Source organism: Pelodiscus sinensis, chromosome 1 (genome assembly GCF_052426305.1).
Source record: "Pelodiscus sinensis isolate ZL-2025 chromosome 1, ASM5242630v1, whole genome shotgun sequence".
Lineage (NCBI taxonomy): Eukaryota > Metazoa > Chordata > Testudines > Trionychidae > Pelodiscus > Pelodiscus sinensis.
The window spans coordinates 39,355,896-39,371,650 of NC_143052.1; the positions used below are offsets into that span (position 1 = coordinate 39,355,896).

Genomic DNA, 15,755 nt, shown 5'->3' on the forward strand with positions numbered 1-15,755 from the left:
AGAGTAGCACATTAAACAGAGGGGAAAATATTGACTATGTAACAAATATGTGACAGTCCATGCATTCTTTTTTTTTAAGCTCATGGCAATGAGCACCTCTGAAGCTGGACTTATGACCACACAGACTGTTCCACCAAAGATGTATTCTTTCTCCTTGAGATCTGCCCAACAATGTTATAAGCATGCAAATGTGGCTGCTCTCACTTCCTCCAGGGACTACACCAAGAGCAGGGGAAAGTGTAACGGGAGTCAGATATAACTAAGGAGTGAGCTCTATATATGCAATGTACAGTAAAATAAATGATCTGAGCCAAAGCTGTTATTGCTGAGGTGGTGTAAAAGTGCTGTGATTTCTCTCACCAAATGTTTATGACATTGTGCCCATGAACATAGCATTTCAATGCCTTGACAGGCCAACCCAGGTCACAACTTTCAGCTTATTAATTCTCCTTCAGACTCTCCTGGAACCTCTATTGCTACTGCTTTATATGCACCTTATATGTAGAGTTTTAATGATCAAATTATGACTTCAATTCTAAAATTATAAAAGCAGATCCCATATAAATAGACAGGAAAGATGAGTGCACATGAGCCTCAAGACTAGGACCCAAAAGACACAAACATATACAGAACATAGTGATGTTTGGATCCAGCATTTTTGTTTGAATCTATCTCAAGTACTGAAGGTGCAAAAACTAAACAGAATTCAGTTGATGATAATTTCATGCTGTTTGGCAAACATCAATATTTATTTTTCAAAGTTCAGTACCAAAACAAAGAATCATCCAAATTTACTGTAAGATTACTGAATACATTCTTACATAATCAGTGATTAGTTGTAGTGCTTGTAAAAACAATCACTAACATTTTCAAGACTAACAAAGGTAGGTGGCATAGGACTACTCATTTTTAAAGATACAGACTAACAGCTAAACTGTCAGAGCTATTAACATATTCAAGAGCACCTAAGTGATTTAGGAAATAAGTCTCATTGAAAGATGAAATCTTGAAAGTTACATTGGAAACATTTTATTCCACTTACTGAATGTTGCCACTAGTAGCAAAATAGCGAGTATTTTAAACAGATTTTCATATTTGGAATTAAGCAGCATGCTATCAAACACAACCAATGACGTGCCAAACCAATTACAAATCAAACCTCTCTAGTCTGGCACTCTCTGGTCTGGCAACATCTGTGGTGCAGCATGATTTTAATTAGCTGGATGTCCACTTACCATAGGGATGGCCAAGTTTGCCACAGTCCCATAAAGTTTGTTTATAGCCACCACTCCTGGCTCTCACTATTCAGTGCTATTACTTAGCTCCAATTTACCCCTAAATATCTTCTAAGAGCCCAGTAAGCAGTGGAACTGTTGGTAATGCTGCTAGACAAAATTGACCTCATGTGATTCAGCAAATTCTCTGGTTTGGCACCAGTCAGGTCCTGAGGGAGCAGGACTAGAAAGGTTCAACCTGTACTATGGAAAAGTAAATGGATAAATCAGCAAATTTATGGAATGGTGAACTCACATGTTCCGATGATATTTTCTTAAGAAGTTCAGGACTGGGTGTTCCTACAACTTCCATTATTCTCTTTAGTTGGTCAATATCTGCAAGTATTCAAGAAAACTCCAGGAAAGATAGTAAAAGTAAGCCACAGACAAGCCTTGTATGTTTAAATAAACCCTAAATTCCTGCAGGGAGATCCTCAGGGAGCTCTACTGACTGCAGTGGGGTTAGCCAATTACACTAACTGAAGATTAGGGACAGAGTGTGTCTTATTCTCCACTGCCCAGAACCTTGTGTATTCATTTATATCTGTAGAATGTGAATGTAAAATGCTACCAGCAGTGCAAAGTCCCAGTGCAACCAAGTCATACACCTAACTTTGAGCTGGATAGGACTTAAGTATGTGCTTAACAATTTCAGCTCATGTCCGTGGGCTTTGCTGAACAGGATGACTGCTGACTTGCGGACTGAGTGGAGAATTCTGAATGGGTTACATATTAAACCCACTTTGCAGAGGAACAAAAGCATGTAGGACGACACCCATATGTTTAAAATGTACATATTCTGAGTTAGTATATGTACTAACTGGAAAGTGAACCATACTAACCCTTTCTCTAATGAGTCAAGATTAATTTAAAGTCTTACTGAAACACTATAATCCTAGATTGCATTTCGCAAGTGAAAAAACTAGTAAGTCCATAGTATGCAAAAATATCCTATTTTTTGAAAAAAATACACATCAGACAACCAATTTCAGGCTCCAGAAACTGACAAGAAAGCCAGGCAGCTAGAGCCTGGCTGCCCTTTGCTCTACAACCCCACTGGGCTGCTGCTCAGAGGCTCCCTGCTTCCCGCTCCAGGAGGCAAGAAGCCCCGGTGGCAATTGGGGGGAGTCCTAGCTCTCAGTTCCAGACACTATCCCTCTTCAGTTAGCGGAAGTTCTCCTGGTAAGGACATGTATCACCAACAGAAAGAGTGTTGGACATCAGCCACCGCAGAACGACTGTGGCGACTGTGAATTCACCTAACATAGGTCGAGTTAGGACAGTAGTATAGACATGCCCTCAGTGTGGAACACAATAGAATCTGATGTATACTATACTCCTGTTTCAGATGCAATGAGGTTTTCTGATGTGATCTCACAATCATTTGTTTATCTACAGTCTCCATTTTTATTTCCTCTGCATTTCCTTTTAGTATTATTCTACTCTACCCTGCAACTGCTTTTTCTGCCTCATCAGGCAGAGAAACAAGAAAGGCTGCAATAGAGTCCATTAATTTTGCACCATGATCAATAACAATTCCACTACTTTATACTGGACTGTGGGATTTTTGTCTCTCGTTTACACAAATAGAAACACCAATTTTATAACAATAAGTGTGTGTCTACCCTGCACTGTAGGTCGAAATCAGATACGCAATTTGAGCTATGCAAATTGCATATCTTATTTCGATATTATTTCAAAATAGCTTATTTTGAAATTTGGCACTATCTACACAGCTCTTATTTTGAAATAAATCATTATTCCGAAACATCCCTTATTCCTCTTGGACAGGGACATGGACGTTGGAATAGCGAGCCCATTATATTTCGAAATAAGGGATGCGCTCAAAAGACACAGAATAGCTATTTTGGGATTCCTCTAGTATCCCGAAAGAGCACTGCAGTGTAGATGTAGCCTAAGTGACATGCATATTAGGGATGTAAGCAACTAGTTGAGTAGTCCTCTACCTGATAAGCCTAGGCTTATTGGGTAATCAAGTCACAACTCAACTACTCACTCCTCCCCTTGCTGCTTCTGTGTCAGAGACAAAATGGGAGGTTAACAGGAGCTAGTGCTGGGGGGAACTGGGTTAAAAGTTCTGTGGGGCAGGGGAGAGGGGCAGGAGAGGCAGAGGTACAGTAGTTTGGGACCCAGAGTGAGCCGGGACTGCTCAGTCCCAGCTCACGCTGGGTCCTGAACCTACCCTTGCTGCAGCTCTGCCTTTTAAGTGTAGTAAGAGCTCAGCAGCTCTTACTACATTTAAAAGGCAGAGCCGCAGCGGTCCCAGAGCTAGTGCAAGTTCAGTCCAGCTCCAGGAGCCACTTGCACTGCAGCTCTGCAGAGCCCCTCTCCTTTTCTACTAATCATGTAGTTGATGCAAATTGTATTGGTTACACCATTAGCCAAATACCTGCTCCTTAACATACTTAATGCATATTAATTCTAATTGTTTTTTAAGAAGCAGCACAAATGGAAGAAATCAATCCTGCAAGTAGGTCATTATTTAAATATCAGGCATAAAATAAAGATTGCATGTAGCTTCTTGTGGTTTAAGAACATGTTATTGCTTTTTCTTTTGACGGCTGTTATGGTCAGCTGCAAGCTGAACAATTAGCAACTCTGTTTGCTGTATCGAAGGTTTGTTACCTGGCAAATGGAGCCTGGAGAACATGTTGGTGGTTAGAGAACAGAAAGAACTGCAGTGCATTTGCACATCATGTAACTGCATTTTATATTAAGGATACAGTCGTTTCCTGGAAAAAGAGCCTTGCCTTTCAGTAACTCTGCCATGATGCATCCCACTGACCAAATGTCAACTGTCAAAAATAAGGAGGGAAGGATATGCAAGATAAACATAAAAATGGTTAAATGCAGTTGTTTTTTTCCCTGTTGTGACTATACTGTTTGTAGTTTAAAAATAAGTACCTTCCTTTACCTGTTTGATTATAATGCATCCAGTTTAACATAATTTCCGGAGCTCTGTACCATCTTGTTGCTACATATCCAGTCATTTCATCATCAGTTTGTCGAGCTAAGCCAAAGTCTAAAATCTACAGAAGAAAAAAAAAAAAACAGGATTTCTCATTATTTTTTATTACAGAAGCTGATTTGTTCCCTGTTCTTTACTTTTGGCTTACTTCAGCAGTCAGAACACCTCATCTTGAAATGAACTGGACCCTCAACATTTCATACCCAGTTTAAGATTTCTCCCCATCTCATGCTTTCTGGTAACACCAAGAAAGATGTAATACAGGCGGTCCCCGGGTTACATGGATCCGACTTACATCGGATCCCTACTTACAAACGAGGTGAGGCAACCCCGCACTAGCTGCTTCCCCCCAGCAGACCAGGGAGACGCGAAGCTAGCGCCCTCCTCCCCAGCAGGTGAGGGAGACACAGAGCGGCTTTCTCAGCAGACATCTTAGCTTGAGAATAAAGGACTGAGGGAAGTGAGGTGTGGGAGAATAAAACTGAGCTCTGGAGAAATGTTTGGCTAGAGTTTCCCCTACAATATGTACCAGTTCCAACTTACATACAAATTCAACTTAAGAACAAACCTACAGTCCCTATCTTGTACGTAACCCGGGGACTGCCTGTACTTTAATAATTAAGAACCTGGTCTTAATGTCAATGGCTCAACTTATGCAGTACCCATTAAAGTCATCGGGGCTATGTGCTGGTGCCAGGATCTCCCCATGGTACTATGCTGGTAGAACTGGAGCACAAGTGGAATTGGACCCTTTTACACAAACTCTGAATTTGACTTTAAGTTTAATTTTCCTGTAAGATTACTTTCATTACTAGCATTGCTATAGCAATAATCACAGCTAGTATATCAGAGCTGAAGAATATCAACAGGGAAAATCACATCTAAAGTGTATAAGTATAAAATGCCAATGCCCCAAAACATCAGTCCATAGCATGTTAAAAGCACCCTCTGTATTACTCACAGATTCCCTAATGTTCCCTTAGCTAACCTGTTTGTGCATAGGCCTTGTAGCACATATAGCAACTACTCAATCATGCACATTTTGATGGCACTAAGAAAGGCACCTGTAAGCTCCATCTAACACCCCACTGAAATGAAAAGAGAATTTTTCTTAAAAATACCATGCACATTTGATGGCATAATGTTGTCCACTGAATGCCCTCCTTTTGGAGAGCTTATGTCCATAAAAAAGTTATTTCAGCTTTGTGTTTCTTTGCTTTCTGGTATCTACTTCTTCTCTTGGGATAATCAATGTCCTACCAAGGACTGTGCTGCACAAGCATTCCTAAATGCAGAGGTGCTGTTGGGAAATATTCTAATTTAAATGTTGTCCATTAACCCAATCAACAGGGGTATCAGCATCCTTTGAAATAAGGAGAAATAAAGGTGCCTAAATACTTTTAAAAATCCGCCCCCTGGAGCTTTATCTAGACTGCAGGCTTCTTTCGGAAGAAGCTTTTTTCGGAAGAGATTTTCTGAAAAAACTTCTTGCAAAAGAGCACGTCCACACTGCCAAAGCACATCAAAAAGCATCCAGACTGACCTCTTGCATAAAAGGCCACCTGGAACCACTTCAGGCAGGGCTTTAGGTCACCAGTTGCTTCGAGTGCCAGGGGGTTGTGCCGTCCCGCCCTCATACAGCCCTGCTGCTGGGGGAGTGGCCTCATGGGGGTGTCTCCTGGGATGTTTGGGGGGGGAGATGGTAGGAGGGCAGGCACTTCCCAAGGGCTCAGGCATTCCCTCTCTCATTCTCTGTTTTGTATGTTTGTTTGTCTCCTTCCACAGGTGGTGAGGGCCATCAACTTGATCCTGCTGCGGAGGATCGTCTGCCTGGGAGACCTGGACCCGATCGTGGCTGGATTTGCTGTCCTGGGGTTCTCAAACTGAGGCGGAGCGAATGATGGGACCTGACCATCGAGCGGCCCAATACATTAATCGGAAGGGCTACTTTTCTATGGTGCTACAGGCCCTGGGTGTCCACCGTGGACACTTCACGGACATTTTTGTCAAGTGGTCGGGCAGGGCACACGATGCCTGCAGCCTGTACCACAAGCTGGAGGCTGGCACATTCTTCCCCCGCCAGGGCTTTGAGGTTGGAGATGTGCAGATGCCATTGTGTATCGTGGGGGACACAGCCTATTCCCTTATGCCGTGGCTCATGAAGCCATACACCGGCCACCTGTATCCAACAGGGATCAATTCAATGCAACCTGAACCAGGCCAGGATTCAGGTCAAGTGTGCCTTCAGCCACCTCAAGGCACGCTTCCGGTGCCAGTTGATCCACCTCAACATGGGGAAGCACAACATCCCTGAGGAGGTCGTGGCATGTTGTGTCCTCCACAACATTGTAGAGAGGAAGGGGGAGGCCTTCCGCCTGGGGTGGAGGATAGACGCTGGCAGCGAAGGGTGAGTGTTCGAGCAGCCAAGGACAGCTGCCATTCGCCAGGCCCATCAGGCTGGGGTGCGCATCTGGGAGGCCCTGAGGGAGAGGTTCTCTCAAGGACCCCAGTAAGTCTCCCCAGGGCCTCCCCAATAAGGGCCTCTGACTTGCTGCCCTATCCTTTCCCCAACACAACTTCGCCATTTGCCCCTTTCCTGACTTCTCAATAAACACACCTGTTTGGTTTTCCACAAAACAAAGTCTGTATTTATGTAACATTAAGAAAAGATAGGCAGTGGGAGGAGGCTCATAACCTAGAGGGAGAGGGGAGCTCAGGCCTGGAAGGAGCATGGGGGGGGGGGGGGCAGCTAGATGTGCCACTTCTGGTGTGGGGACCTCGTCAGAGTTGGGTGGGTCTGGGGACCACAGGGGGTGAACAGGAGGGGGGGGGGCGCAGGGTCAGGGTTGGCAGGGAGGGCAGACAGAGGCATCACTTGGGGAGGGGGCATGGGCATCACCTGGGAAGGGAGAAGAGACCTAGCAGGGGGGCAGGTGGAGGAGGAATGGGCATAGTAGGGGGACAGCAGGGTGGAAGCCAGGAGCAGCAGCATCAGGCAGGCGTGCCATCATGCGCGACATGATGGCATACATGTTGTCACACTGCTGCATGAGCTGGTCCCATGCGTGGTTCCGCCACTCAGAGTCCTTGCAGACTTTCTGTGCCAGAGTCTGCTGCATGTCTCGTAGGAAGTTGACATGCTGGCACATGAGGTCTTCTTGGACCCTGGCGCATCTTTGGGTCCCCCAGGCTCTTGCAGCTTGCTGCGGTGGTGTGGCTCGCCCGAGTCCCGGTTGGACCGGCTGTGGAGAACGCACAGAGGGAGAAGCGGTCAGTCATCCCTGCAGACACTGTCCCTGAGGCCTTGTCCTCCTCTGTGAGCAGCGACCAACAGTCCTCAGGGCAGAAGAGGGGGATATCCCGGGAGCAAGGCCATGTGTGGCCTGCAAAGCGGGCCATGTCTCACAAGAGCCGGGCCTGATGTGCCCAGAGGACCGTGCTGCTTGCTTCCCACCCCCACCCACGGCCCATGGACAAGCAGTCAAGGGAAGTGTCCGGCCACAGTGGGATCCCCTTATGGGTGGCAGAAGAGCCAGGAGCAGCCTGGGCCTCCCTGGGGTCTGCAAACACAGCTGTGGCTTGCAGCACTGTCTACGGGAGTGGCTGCTGCCTCGCACTTGCAGTCATGCTCATGTGCTGTTTGCAGCACTTCTCTGTCTGTGTGGGGTCATGCCTGTGTCCTTGTGGCTAGCCTGCTTTCAGCTGTAGCAGCCCCCTCATCCCCAGTAGGACTTGTGTGGCCTCCCCTGAGCCTGGCAGTAGGATCCAAGCTGTGCTCTAGGGCTGCCTGCTGCGTCCATGTGCTGCATGTGGTTGCACGTGCACGGACCACAGCACGATGTCCAGCCCGAGCAGCATTCACCTCCCCACCCCCTGTGCGCCCGTCTCCCCCGCCCTGTGTGTGTGACAAAGAGACCACTCACCTGAAGATCCCCCTCCCAGGTGTCTGAGGAGACCTGAGAGACATCTTGGCTCACAGGCACTGGCTCCAGGGAGAGGGTCACGGTGTCCATGTCCTCCTCCGCCTCCAGCTGGCCCTGGTTCTCCTGCTCCTCCTCCGCCGAGACCTCCTACTGGGCGATGACAGGGGTCTCCAAGCCAGAGTCCATGAGGACGGGTGGGGAAGACGTTTTGAAACCCCCTACGATCTGGTGCAGCTCATCGAAGTAGGGGCAGATGTGGGGTCCTGCCCCTGAGTGTGAGCTGAGCTCTCTGGCCTGGACATATCCCGGCGGAACTCCTTAACCTTATTCCGGACGTGAGTGTCCGCGCTCCGTTAGGGACTTGGCTATCAGGTCATAGATGTCCATGTTGTGGCACTTGGCCTGGATATCCTACAAGGACTCCTCCTTGCCCCGCAGCTCGAGGAGGGACAGGATCTCCAGTCCGGACCAGGAGGGTGCTCGCCTCTTGGTCCCCCTGGGTGGGTCCTGGGACTGCTCCCTGCATGGGCCAGGGAGTTGCGGGGGTCTTGAGGCTGACATGAGTGGCAAGGCTTGTGGCAGGGAGAGCCACGCGGTGAGATGCTGCTCATGAGGCCAGCTTCCTGCCACAAGGCTTCTCCAGGGTGTCTGCAGCTTTAAGAGTGGCCAGGAGACAGGCACTATAGAGTCCTGATTACTTTGTAATCCGCTCTCCCCCTCACCCTGCCCACGTACTCCTGGCAGGGCTGGAGGAGGCTTCATGTGCTCCCCCACCCCTTGGGAGGAGGCACATGCAGCCTCCTCCCTCCCTGCCAGGAGCACATGGAGCTCTGAAGTGCCGCGCGCTGCTTGCAAGGTGGGAGCAGAGCAGAAAAGGCTTCGCGCACTCCTCTGCCCCCAGGCCCTAATTGGCCTGGGAGTGGGGGGAGCAATAGAGCCTCTGTGGGCTGAATCCGGCCCACAGAGGCCCTTTTGCCCACTCTTGTTCTGGGTGCTATGATACAAATTATAAACAACAGTTAACAACATCAACAACAACAATCCAGAAGGCGATTCAAAAAGATCTACATTTTATTTTTTTTAAATAAATCACAATTTTTGAGGCCCGACTCGTGACTTTTGAACACCTCGGGTGATAATGCTGGTGTTTGCATTAGCAAAGGACCATTCTTATATTTTCAGCTCAGTTTACTTGTTGTCAACCTTCTATAAGTGTATGTCCTGTAGATATAAGGTAGTTGCTATATGTACTGCTTCACCTCAACATCTGGGGCCAGATCCTCAAGTCTTGTCACCAACAACTGAGTATCAACTAAGCCCATTTTTAACCTAAGTGTTTCTTAGTCTGTTTTTTAGCATTAAGAGGATTTTTATTTACAGTTGGATGTGTACTAATGTAAAAATGTCCATTAATATTGGTACAGAAAAGTTCTACTTCTAGAGATATTACAAGAACCTTCATCACAATAGCATGAATCCTACCCTTAATTCACAGTCTTCATTTACAGCTAGGTTACTGGGTTTCAAGTCCTGTAACAGAACAAACAGAGTTAGTCATGCATACCTAACAAGGTTAAATTAGTATAAAGACAACATAAAGCCTTACATTGGGCAGTGCACACTGCACTAATTTATTTTCTGTGGCTAACTGAACTCACCCGGTGGATGATTCCAGCTGAGTGAATATACTGTGGAACAAAGAAAAAAAGAAAAGCTAAGAATCCAAGGTTCGAAAAAAGTGGATAACAGGTAACAGTCACTTATTCTATTCATATGTTTTTCTTCACTATGTCTGGCGGTTTTATAAAGAGTTCAGATTTCGGTCAGGAAACAGTCCCGTCTAAACAGCAATCACAAATGCTAACAGGCAGATAGCACAAGTGTCACTGACTTGCTCCAAGACATAAGTGTTCTCTCTCTCTCTCTTTCAAATATGAACACTTCAAGAAAAATAACCATGAAAACCACAAGCAGACCTGGGCACAAAGGCAGTAAATGGTCCCCCCATGCTTGTACAAGCCAAGTACACGAGGACATGGTTTGTCTGACATTTGGGCACAGGAGCAGTTGTGGGTTCTGCGGGGAGTTTGGGTGTGGGCTCTAGACTGGGGCAGTGGGTTGGGGTGAAGAAAGGGGTAAGTGGGATGCATGCTTACCTTGGGTGACTCCCAAAAGTGACTGGCATATCTCTCTGGCAGCAGCTTCTAGGTGGGGTTGATATGGGGATCTCCATGCATGACTGCCTGCAGCAGTGGTGGGTAATAATTTTTGGTGGAGGGCCACTCCGAGATTTTGGAAAGTGGTCAAGGGCCGCACTTTTCTGTGGAGGAGGTGCAGGGTCTAGGATAGAGGTTGGGTGCAGAAGGATGCACGGGGTAAGGGACTGGGGTGCAAGAGATGATGTGAGGTCTAAGAGGGAGTTTGGGTGATGGAGGGGATGTGACCTCGGTCAGAGGATTGGGGTGCAGGGTCTGGGTGGGTATTTGGTTACAGGATAGGATTCTGGCCTGGGGAGGGCTGTAAGAGGGGGTACAGAAGGGAGGGAGTTGGGACTTGGGGCAGGACAGTGCAGAAGGTTTGGATGGTGACCTGGGTGAGGGAGTTGGGGTACGGGAGGGGCAAGGGTGCCAGAGGCAGGCTCCAGCTGGGAGCCTATGCATCTCCTGGCAAGCACTCCCAAGGCAAGATGGGCTCCCTGTCTGCTGCAGCCCCAGATCACTTATAGCTGAAGGCTATTCCCTCCATGTGACTCTCAGATCCGGGAGGGGGAAGAGGCTTGCGTTGCCCCCATCCTTGAGGCCAATCTCTCAGCTCCTATTGGCTGGGAACAACCAGCCAATAGGAGCTGAGAGATTGGTTGGGGTCAATTCCCATTGACTAATTGTTTCTGGCCAATAGGAGCTGAGGATTGTGCTGGGGTTGGGAGATCACACAAAGCTTCCCCCTTCCTCTAGAGCAGAGAGGCGCCAGACTGCACTTTAAACCTGTGGCAGCTGTGTGCCTGAGGGTCCCGCCAGGGTGGTCCATGGGCCAGATTTGGCCCCCGGGCTGTATTTTGCTCAGCCCTCGCCTGCAGACATCACTCCTGCACCTCCCATTGACTGTAGTTCCCAGAATGGGAACAGTGCATGAAGACACCCCTCCCACAGGCCGCAGGGATATGCCAGCCTCTTTCAAGAGTGGTGTGGAATGAGAGCAGGCAGAAAGCCCACCTTAACTATGTTGCGCTGGCAGTGGGCAAGGCCCCTGGGCAATTGACCTCTTTGTCCCCACCTGCATCAGTGGGCCTGCATGCCAGCAAGTCAATAGATGCATACCGTTGCCACAAGCTAGACTCTTCACAAACACAATATATGACCATGTAACTGCATTTATATTGAAGCAGAGTGGTGAGTTCATTACAAGCATATACAGTATATGTCCGATAATACGGCACCTTTAGGACCCAGGGGGTGCCGGATTATCAAATATGCCAGACTATCGGAAGTGGGGGCTATGAGGGGTCTGGGCTGGAGGCTGCGCCCCTCGGCGCTGCGGGACCAACCCGGCAGCACACCAGCTGCTCTGCCCCAGACTTCCCCAAGTCAGCCGCTGCTGAAACTGACCAGCGGCTGAATCGGAGAAGCCGGGGGCAGAGCAGTTCCAATTGTCTGGCTGCCCGGAGCACTTCCGGGTTCCAGATGGTGCCAGACCATCAGAAGTGCCGGACCATTGGAAGCCGGACCACTGGAGTTTAACTGTATTTATGTGCACATTTTAAAGAGAATTCTTGCTTTTCACAACAACAACAAGAAAGAGGAAAAACATTCTTAGGATGCTCATAAGATCAGGTGAAATCTGAGTAAGGGCTGTTTTAAAAAGAGCAGTTCCCTATTTCAGATACCAGTTACCTGAAGTTTGAGGAGCAATGGTACTTTGAAAAATTACTAAAAATAGAACCCTGAGGTGTCATGTGTATTGTCTTTCAGTGTCTTCTTATCAAGCTTTGATCAGTTTACAAGTAAAAAGATGCATTTTTTTTCTTATCTTCAGCCCTGGGATATGAAAGCCAACACGGTTTTTAATCTTCTCAGCACATCATCAACAGCAGAGTGCATAATTAGCCCCCCTGGATCTTTATTACTGAGGTCAATATCCAAGAAAAAAAACAACTTTTGTATCCAAGGGAGAAGTTACAGCACCGACAATTAAAAAAACCCAGACATATTTTACATACAAACTGAGCAGATTATATGTTAATTTATTGTAAAACTATAATATTATAATCCCATTATACCATTTGACAAATCATAAGCCTCAATGTTGCAAATGCTTACAGGGGTGCTTAATTTTACACACAAGTAATCCCATTCAAATTATTAGCGCTACTCACATGTGTAAAGTCAAACTTGTGTGTAAGTATTAGAAGGATTAGGGTCTTTTTTCCAGTTCTGAAAGGAATCTCGAGTGTTCTAAATTTAGTATGGTTTATAAATATAAATCACCAGAGGTGTCATGAGTATTTGTAAGTCTATTCAGCTCTGAACATGGATTTAAACATTTTCTTTTGAATGAAACTCTCATTATTACAACATTTTGGTGGCTGAGTACAAAATAAATGCAATAATGCAGTTGCAGCTTGTACCTTAAGTCCTCTAAGTAACTGGTAGATGAGAAACTGTATATGGTCATCTGTTAGCTTCTGGCACTTTACAATGTTATTCAAGTCAGCACCCATTAAATTTGTCACGAGATACCTGTAAAAATAAAATAACTTATTAAGCACAAGCAGCAGGTAAATCTAGTTTGTTTACTGTCATACTAATTATTCACTCCCATGTATATTCCTACTCCATCCATCAATGGTAAAAGAAGAAAATCTCCTTTACCAGAATTTAATAATCTGCAAACCTAAAATCCTGACAGGCTATGTCTACACTGCACAGTTACTTCGGAATAAGCTATTCCAGAATAGTTATTCCGAAATACCTTATTTAGAAATAGTGCATCTACACTGCAGAGAAGCCTCAAAATTAGTCCGAGGCAGGCTTCCCTAATGTAGATGTGCTATCTCGATTTAGAGCCCCAGGAGGAATAACTTAGGATGGCCCTGGTGAGGGGCTATTTCAAAATAGCAGAAGCGGAGTGTGCCTAATTTCAAAATAGCTATTTTAGAATAGGCATTCTTCGTAGAATGCGGTTTACAGAAGTCAGAATACTGAAATAATGGAATTGCAGTATAGACGCTCACATGGCCCTTATTCCAAAATAACTTTACTGTGTAGACACACCCTTAATGTCTTCTTGACAGACCAGTGTGTACAAACACAGGAAGTTGGGCAGTTTAGGGGAAAATAGCATATAACAATAGCAATTCATGTGTCAATCAGTGTATTTTTACTGCAACTGTAGCAAGCCAAAAATGATCATAGATGAAGAGAACTGCTGGTCAAGAAACAGCACAATCTATCTGGGTTCCCATCTGATCCTACTGAAGTCAAAGGCAAATCTCTATAAAAAGTCAGGTCTGCTTTTGCTTATAATGCTACTGCTACAATACAGATTCCCTTCAATGAGCGGAGACGGACAAAATTTGAGTCCCAGGGGAAACACTGATATTTTGAAATTAGTTTTCATCCCAAATTGAAATGAAACAATAAAATTCATAGAATGGAAAAATCTGAAATGTTTTGCTTCTGTATTTCTTATTGAAACAAAACCATTTTGACATTTCTTAACCAAAGTTTCATTTTGGCTTGTCAAATAAATCTGAGGGCCACAGTGCCCCATGGGTGCTGTAGCTCGTGTACCTCATGCCCCTATTCACATGAATAATCCTGTAAGTGACTTCAACAGGACTGGAGCCAGTAAGTGTTACATGATCAGACCACAACCATCCAGGCTAACCCCTATAAATGACTGCAATTTCAATACCAAATATTTAAAAGTCACTTTTTATTTATCCACACTGGAGTGTTCACCGCACTCTACCAACTTTAACCAATTAATTTATGTCTTAGGTTATGTCTACGTTTCTAAAATAACAGTGCAGTCATGTAGCTCTTCAAAGTGAAAGAGTGGCCATGGCAGGAGCGCTGGGAGAGAGCCTCCTCCCACCTCCATGAGGGGAGTAGCTAACAGTGCTGAGAACATGGTTCCCAGCACTGAAAGCCCAGTTACACTGGCACTTTATAACACTGTAACTTGCAGCACTTGGGGGTGGGAGGACATTTTTTCACACCCCTGAGCCAGAAAGTTGCTGTGTAGTAAGGTGGCAGTGTAAACTTATCCTCAGGTTCTAGATTCTGTTAAAGTAATCATTGGACCCACTGATATCAGAGAGTTTTGCTACTGAATTCAATTAAGTCAGAATTTCACCCAGTATTTCTCCTGAAAGACTGAGGGCCTGATTGTTTTCTCACTTACCCCAGTGTAAATCAGGAGCCACTCCACTAAAGCTACACCAATGTAAAACTAATGCTAAATGAGAGAAGACTCATTCCCAGAGATATCACCCGCTACAGAATATTTTCCTGTAGTCTTTATATGTCTGAAGTCATACATACTGGCTAGACTAAACACTTTACCTCAAAACAAGGTTAAAATGAATACAGGCAGTCCCCGGGTTACGTACAAGATAGGGACTGTAGGTTTGTTCTTAAGTTGAATCTGTATGTAAGTCAGAACTGGCGTCCAGATTCAGCCGCTGCTGAAACTGATCAGTTTCAACAGAGGCTGAATCTGGACGCCAGTTCTGACTTACATACAGATTCAACTTAAGAACCCCAGGCGTCCCCAAGTCAGCTGCTGCTGAAACTGATCAGCGGCTGATTCCAGGAAGCCGGGGGCAGAACAACTCTGCCTCGGGCTTACTGTAGTCAGCCGCTGGTCAGTTTCAGCAGCGGCTGACTTGGGGACGCCTGGGGCAGAGCAGCTGGGGTGCTGCTGGGTTGGTCCAGTAGCGCTGAGAAGCGGCGCTGTGGGACCAACCCAGCAGTGCCCCAGCTGCTCTACCCCAGGCGTCGTGGACAGAAAAGCCTGGTCTACTGGGGGGGAGGGGACACTAGCTGCGCGCCCCGCCTCCCTCCCCCAGCAGACCAGGGAGACGCGGAGCAGCTTTTCTCGGCCCCGGCGGCGGGACCGCAGCTCATCTGGGCGTCCCGCCTCTCCCGTCCTCCGGGGCAAGAAAAGCCCCGTTCGTAACTGCGGATCCAACATAAGTCGGATCCGCGTAACTCGGGGACTGCCTGTATACCAAAAATTTAGAGGAACATACAGAATCAAACAACATGTCAGGCAATAAAATCCCATTCCCTGGGTAGAGTCCCATTCCCCCTTTTTTGAAAAGGGAACCAAAGGCATGTTTCAGTCTCTCAAAGCTCACTTTGGCTGCAGCTAGACTAGAAAAGTGTGTGTCAGTTTTCCAGGAATATCACAGCGTCTGTCTTCATAGCTTACCAATTAGTCACACTGATGTTAAAATTTTACTTACACTTCATTAAAATTTTCTATTGAAGTTGCAGGTGTAAAAACATCTAGTAATCCTATAACCTGAAACAGAAAAGGTGATTTCCTTTTTATTTCAGAAAT

At 46.3% G+C, this 15,755-nt stretch overlaps 1 protein-coding gene across 1 annotated transcript in view; it reads right to left on the minus strand.

Annotated features, from left to right (window-relative positions):
* The window catches only part of LOC102462429 (mitogen-activated protein kinase 11), a 60,548-nt gene that overhangs the window by 19,925 nt on the left and 24,868 nt on the right, over positions 1-15,755 (minus strand). The window contains exons 3-9 of the mRNA XM_075928230.2: positions 15,658-15,716; positions 12,811-12,922; positions 9,845-9,874; positions 9,669-9,716; positions 4,210-4,324; positions 4,019-4,090; positions 1,531-1,610 (exon numbers count right to left, since the gene is read on the minus strand). Of these exons, the coding sequence (XP_075784345.1) occupies positions 1,531-1,610; positions 4,019-4,090; positions 4,210-4,324; positions 9,669-9,716; positions 9,845-9,874; positions 12,811-12,922; positions 15,658-15,716 (516 nt within the window). The remainder of the gene's footprint in view (positions 1-1,530; positions 1,611-4,018; positions 4,091-4,209; positions 4,325-9,668; positions 9,717-9,844; positions 9,875-12,810; positions 12,923-15,657; positions 15,717-15,755) is intronic.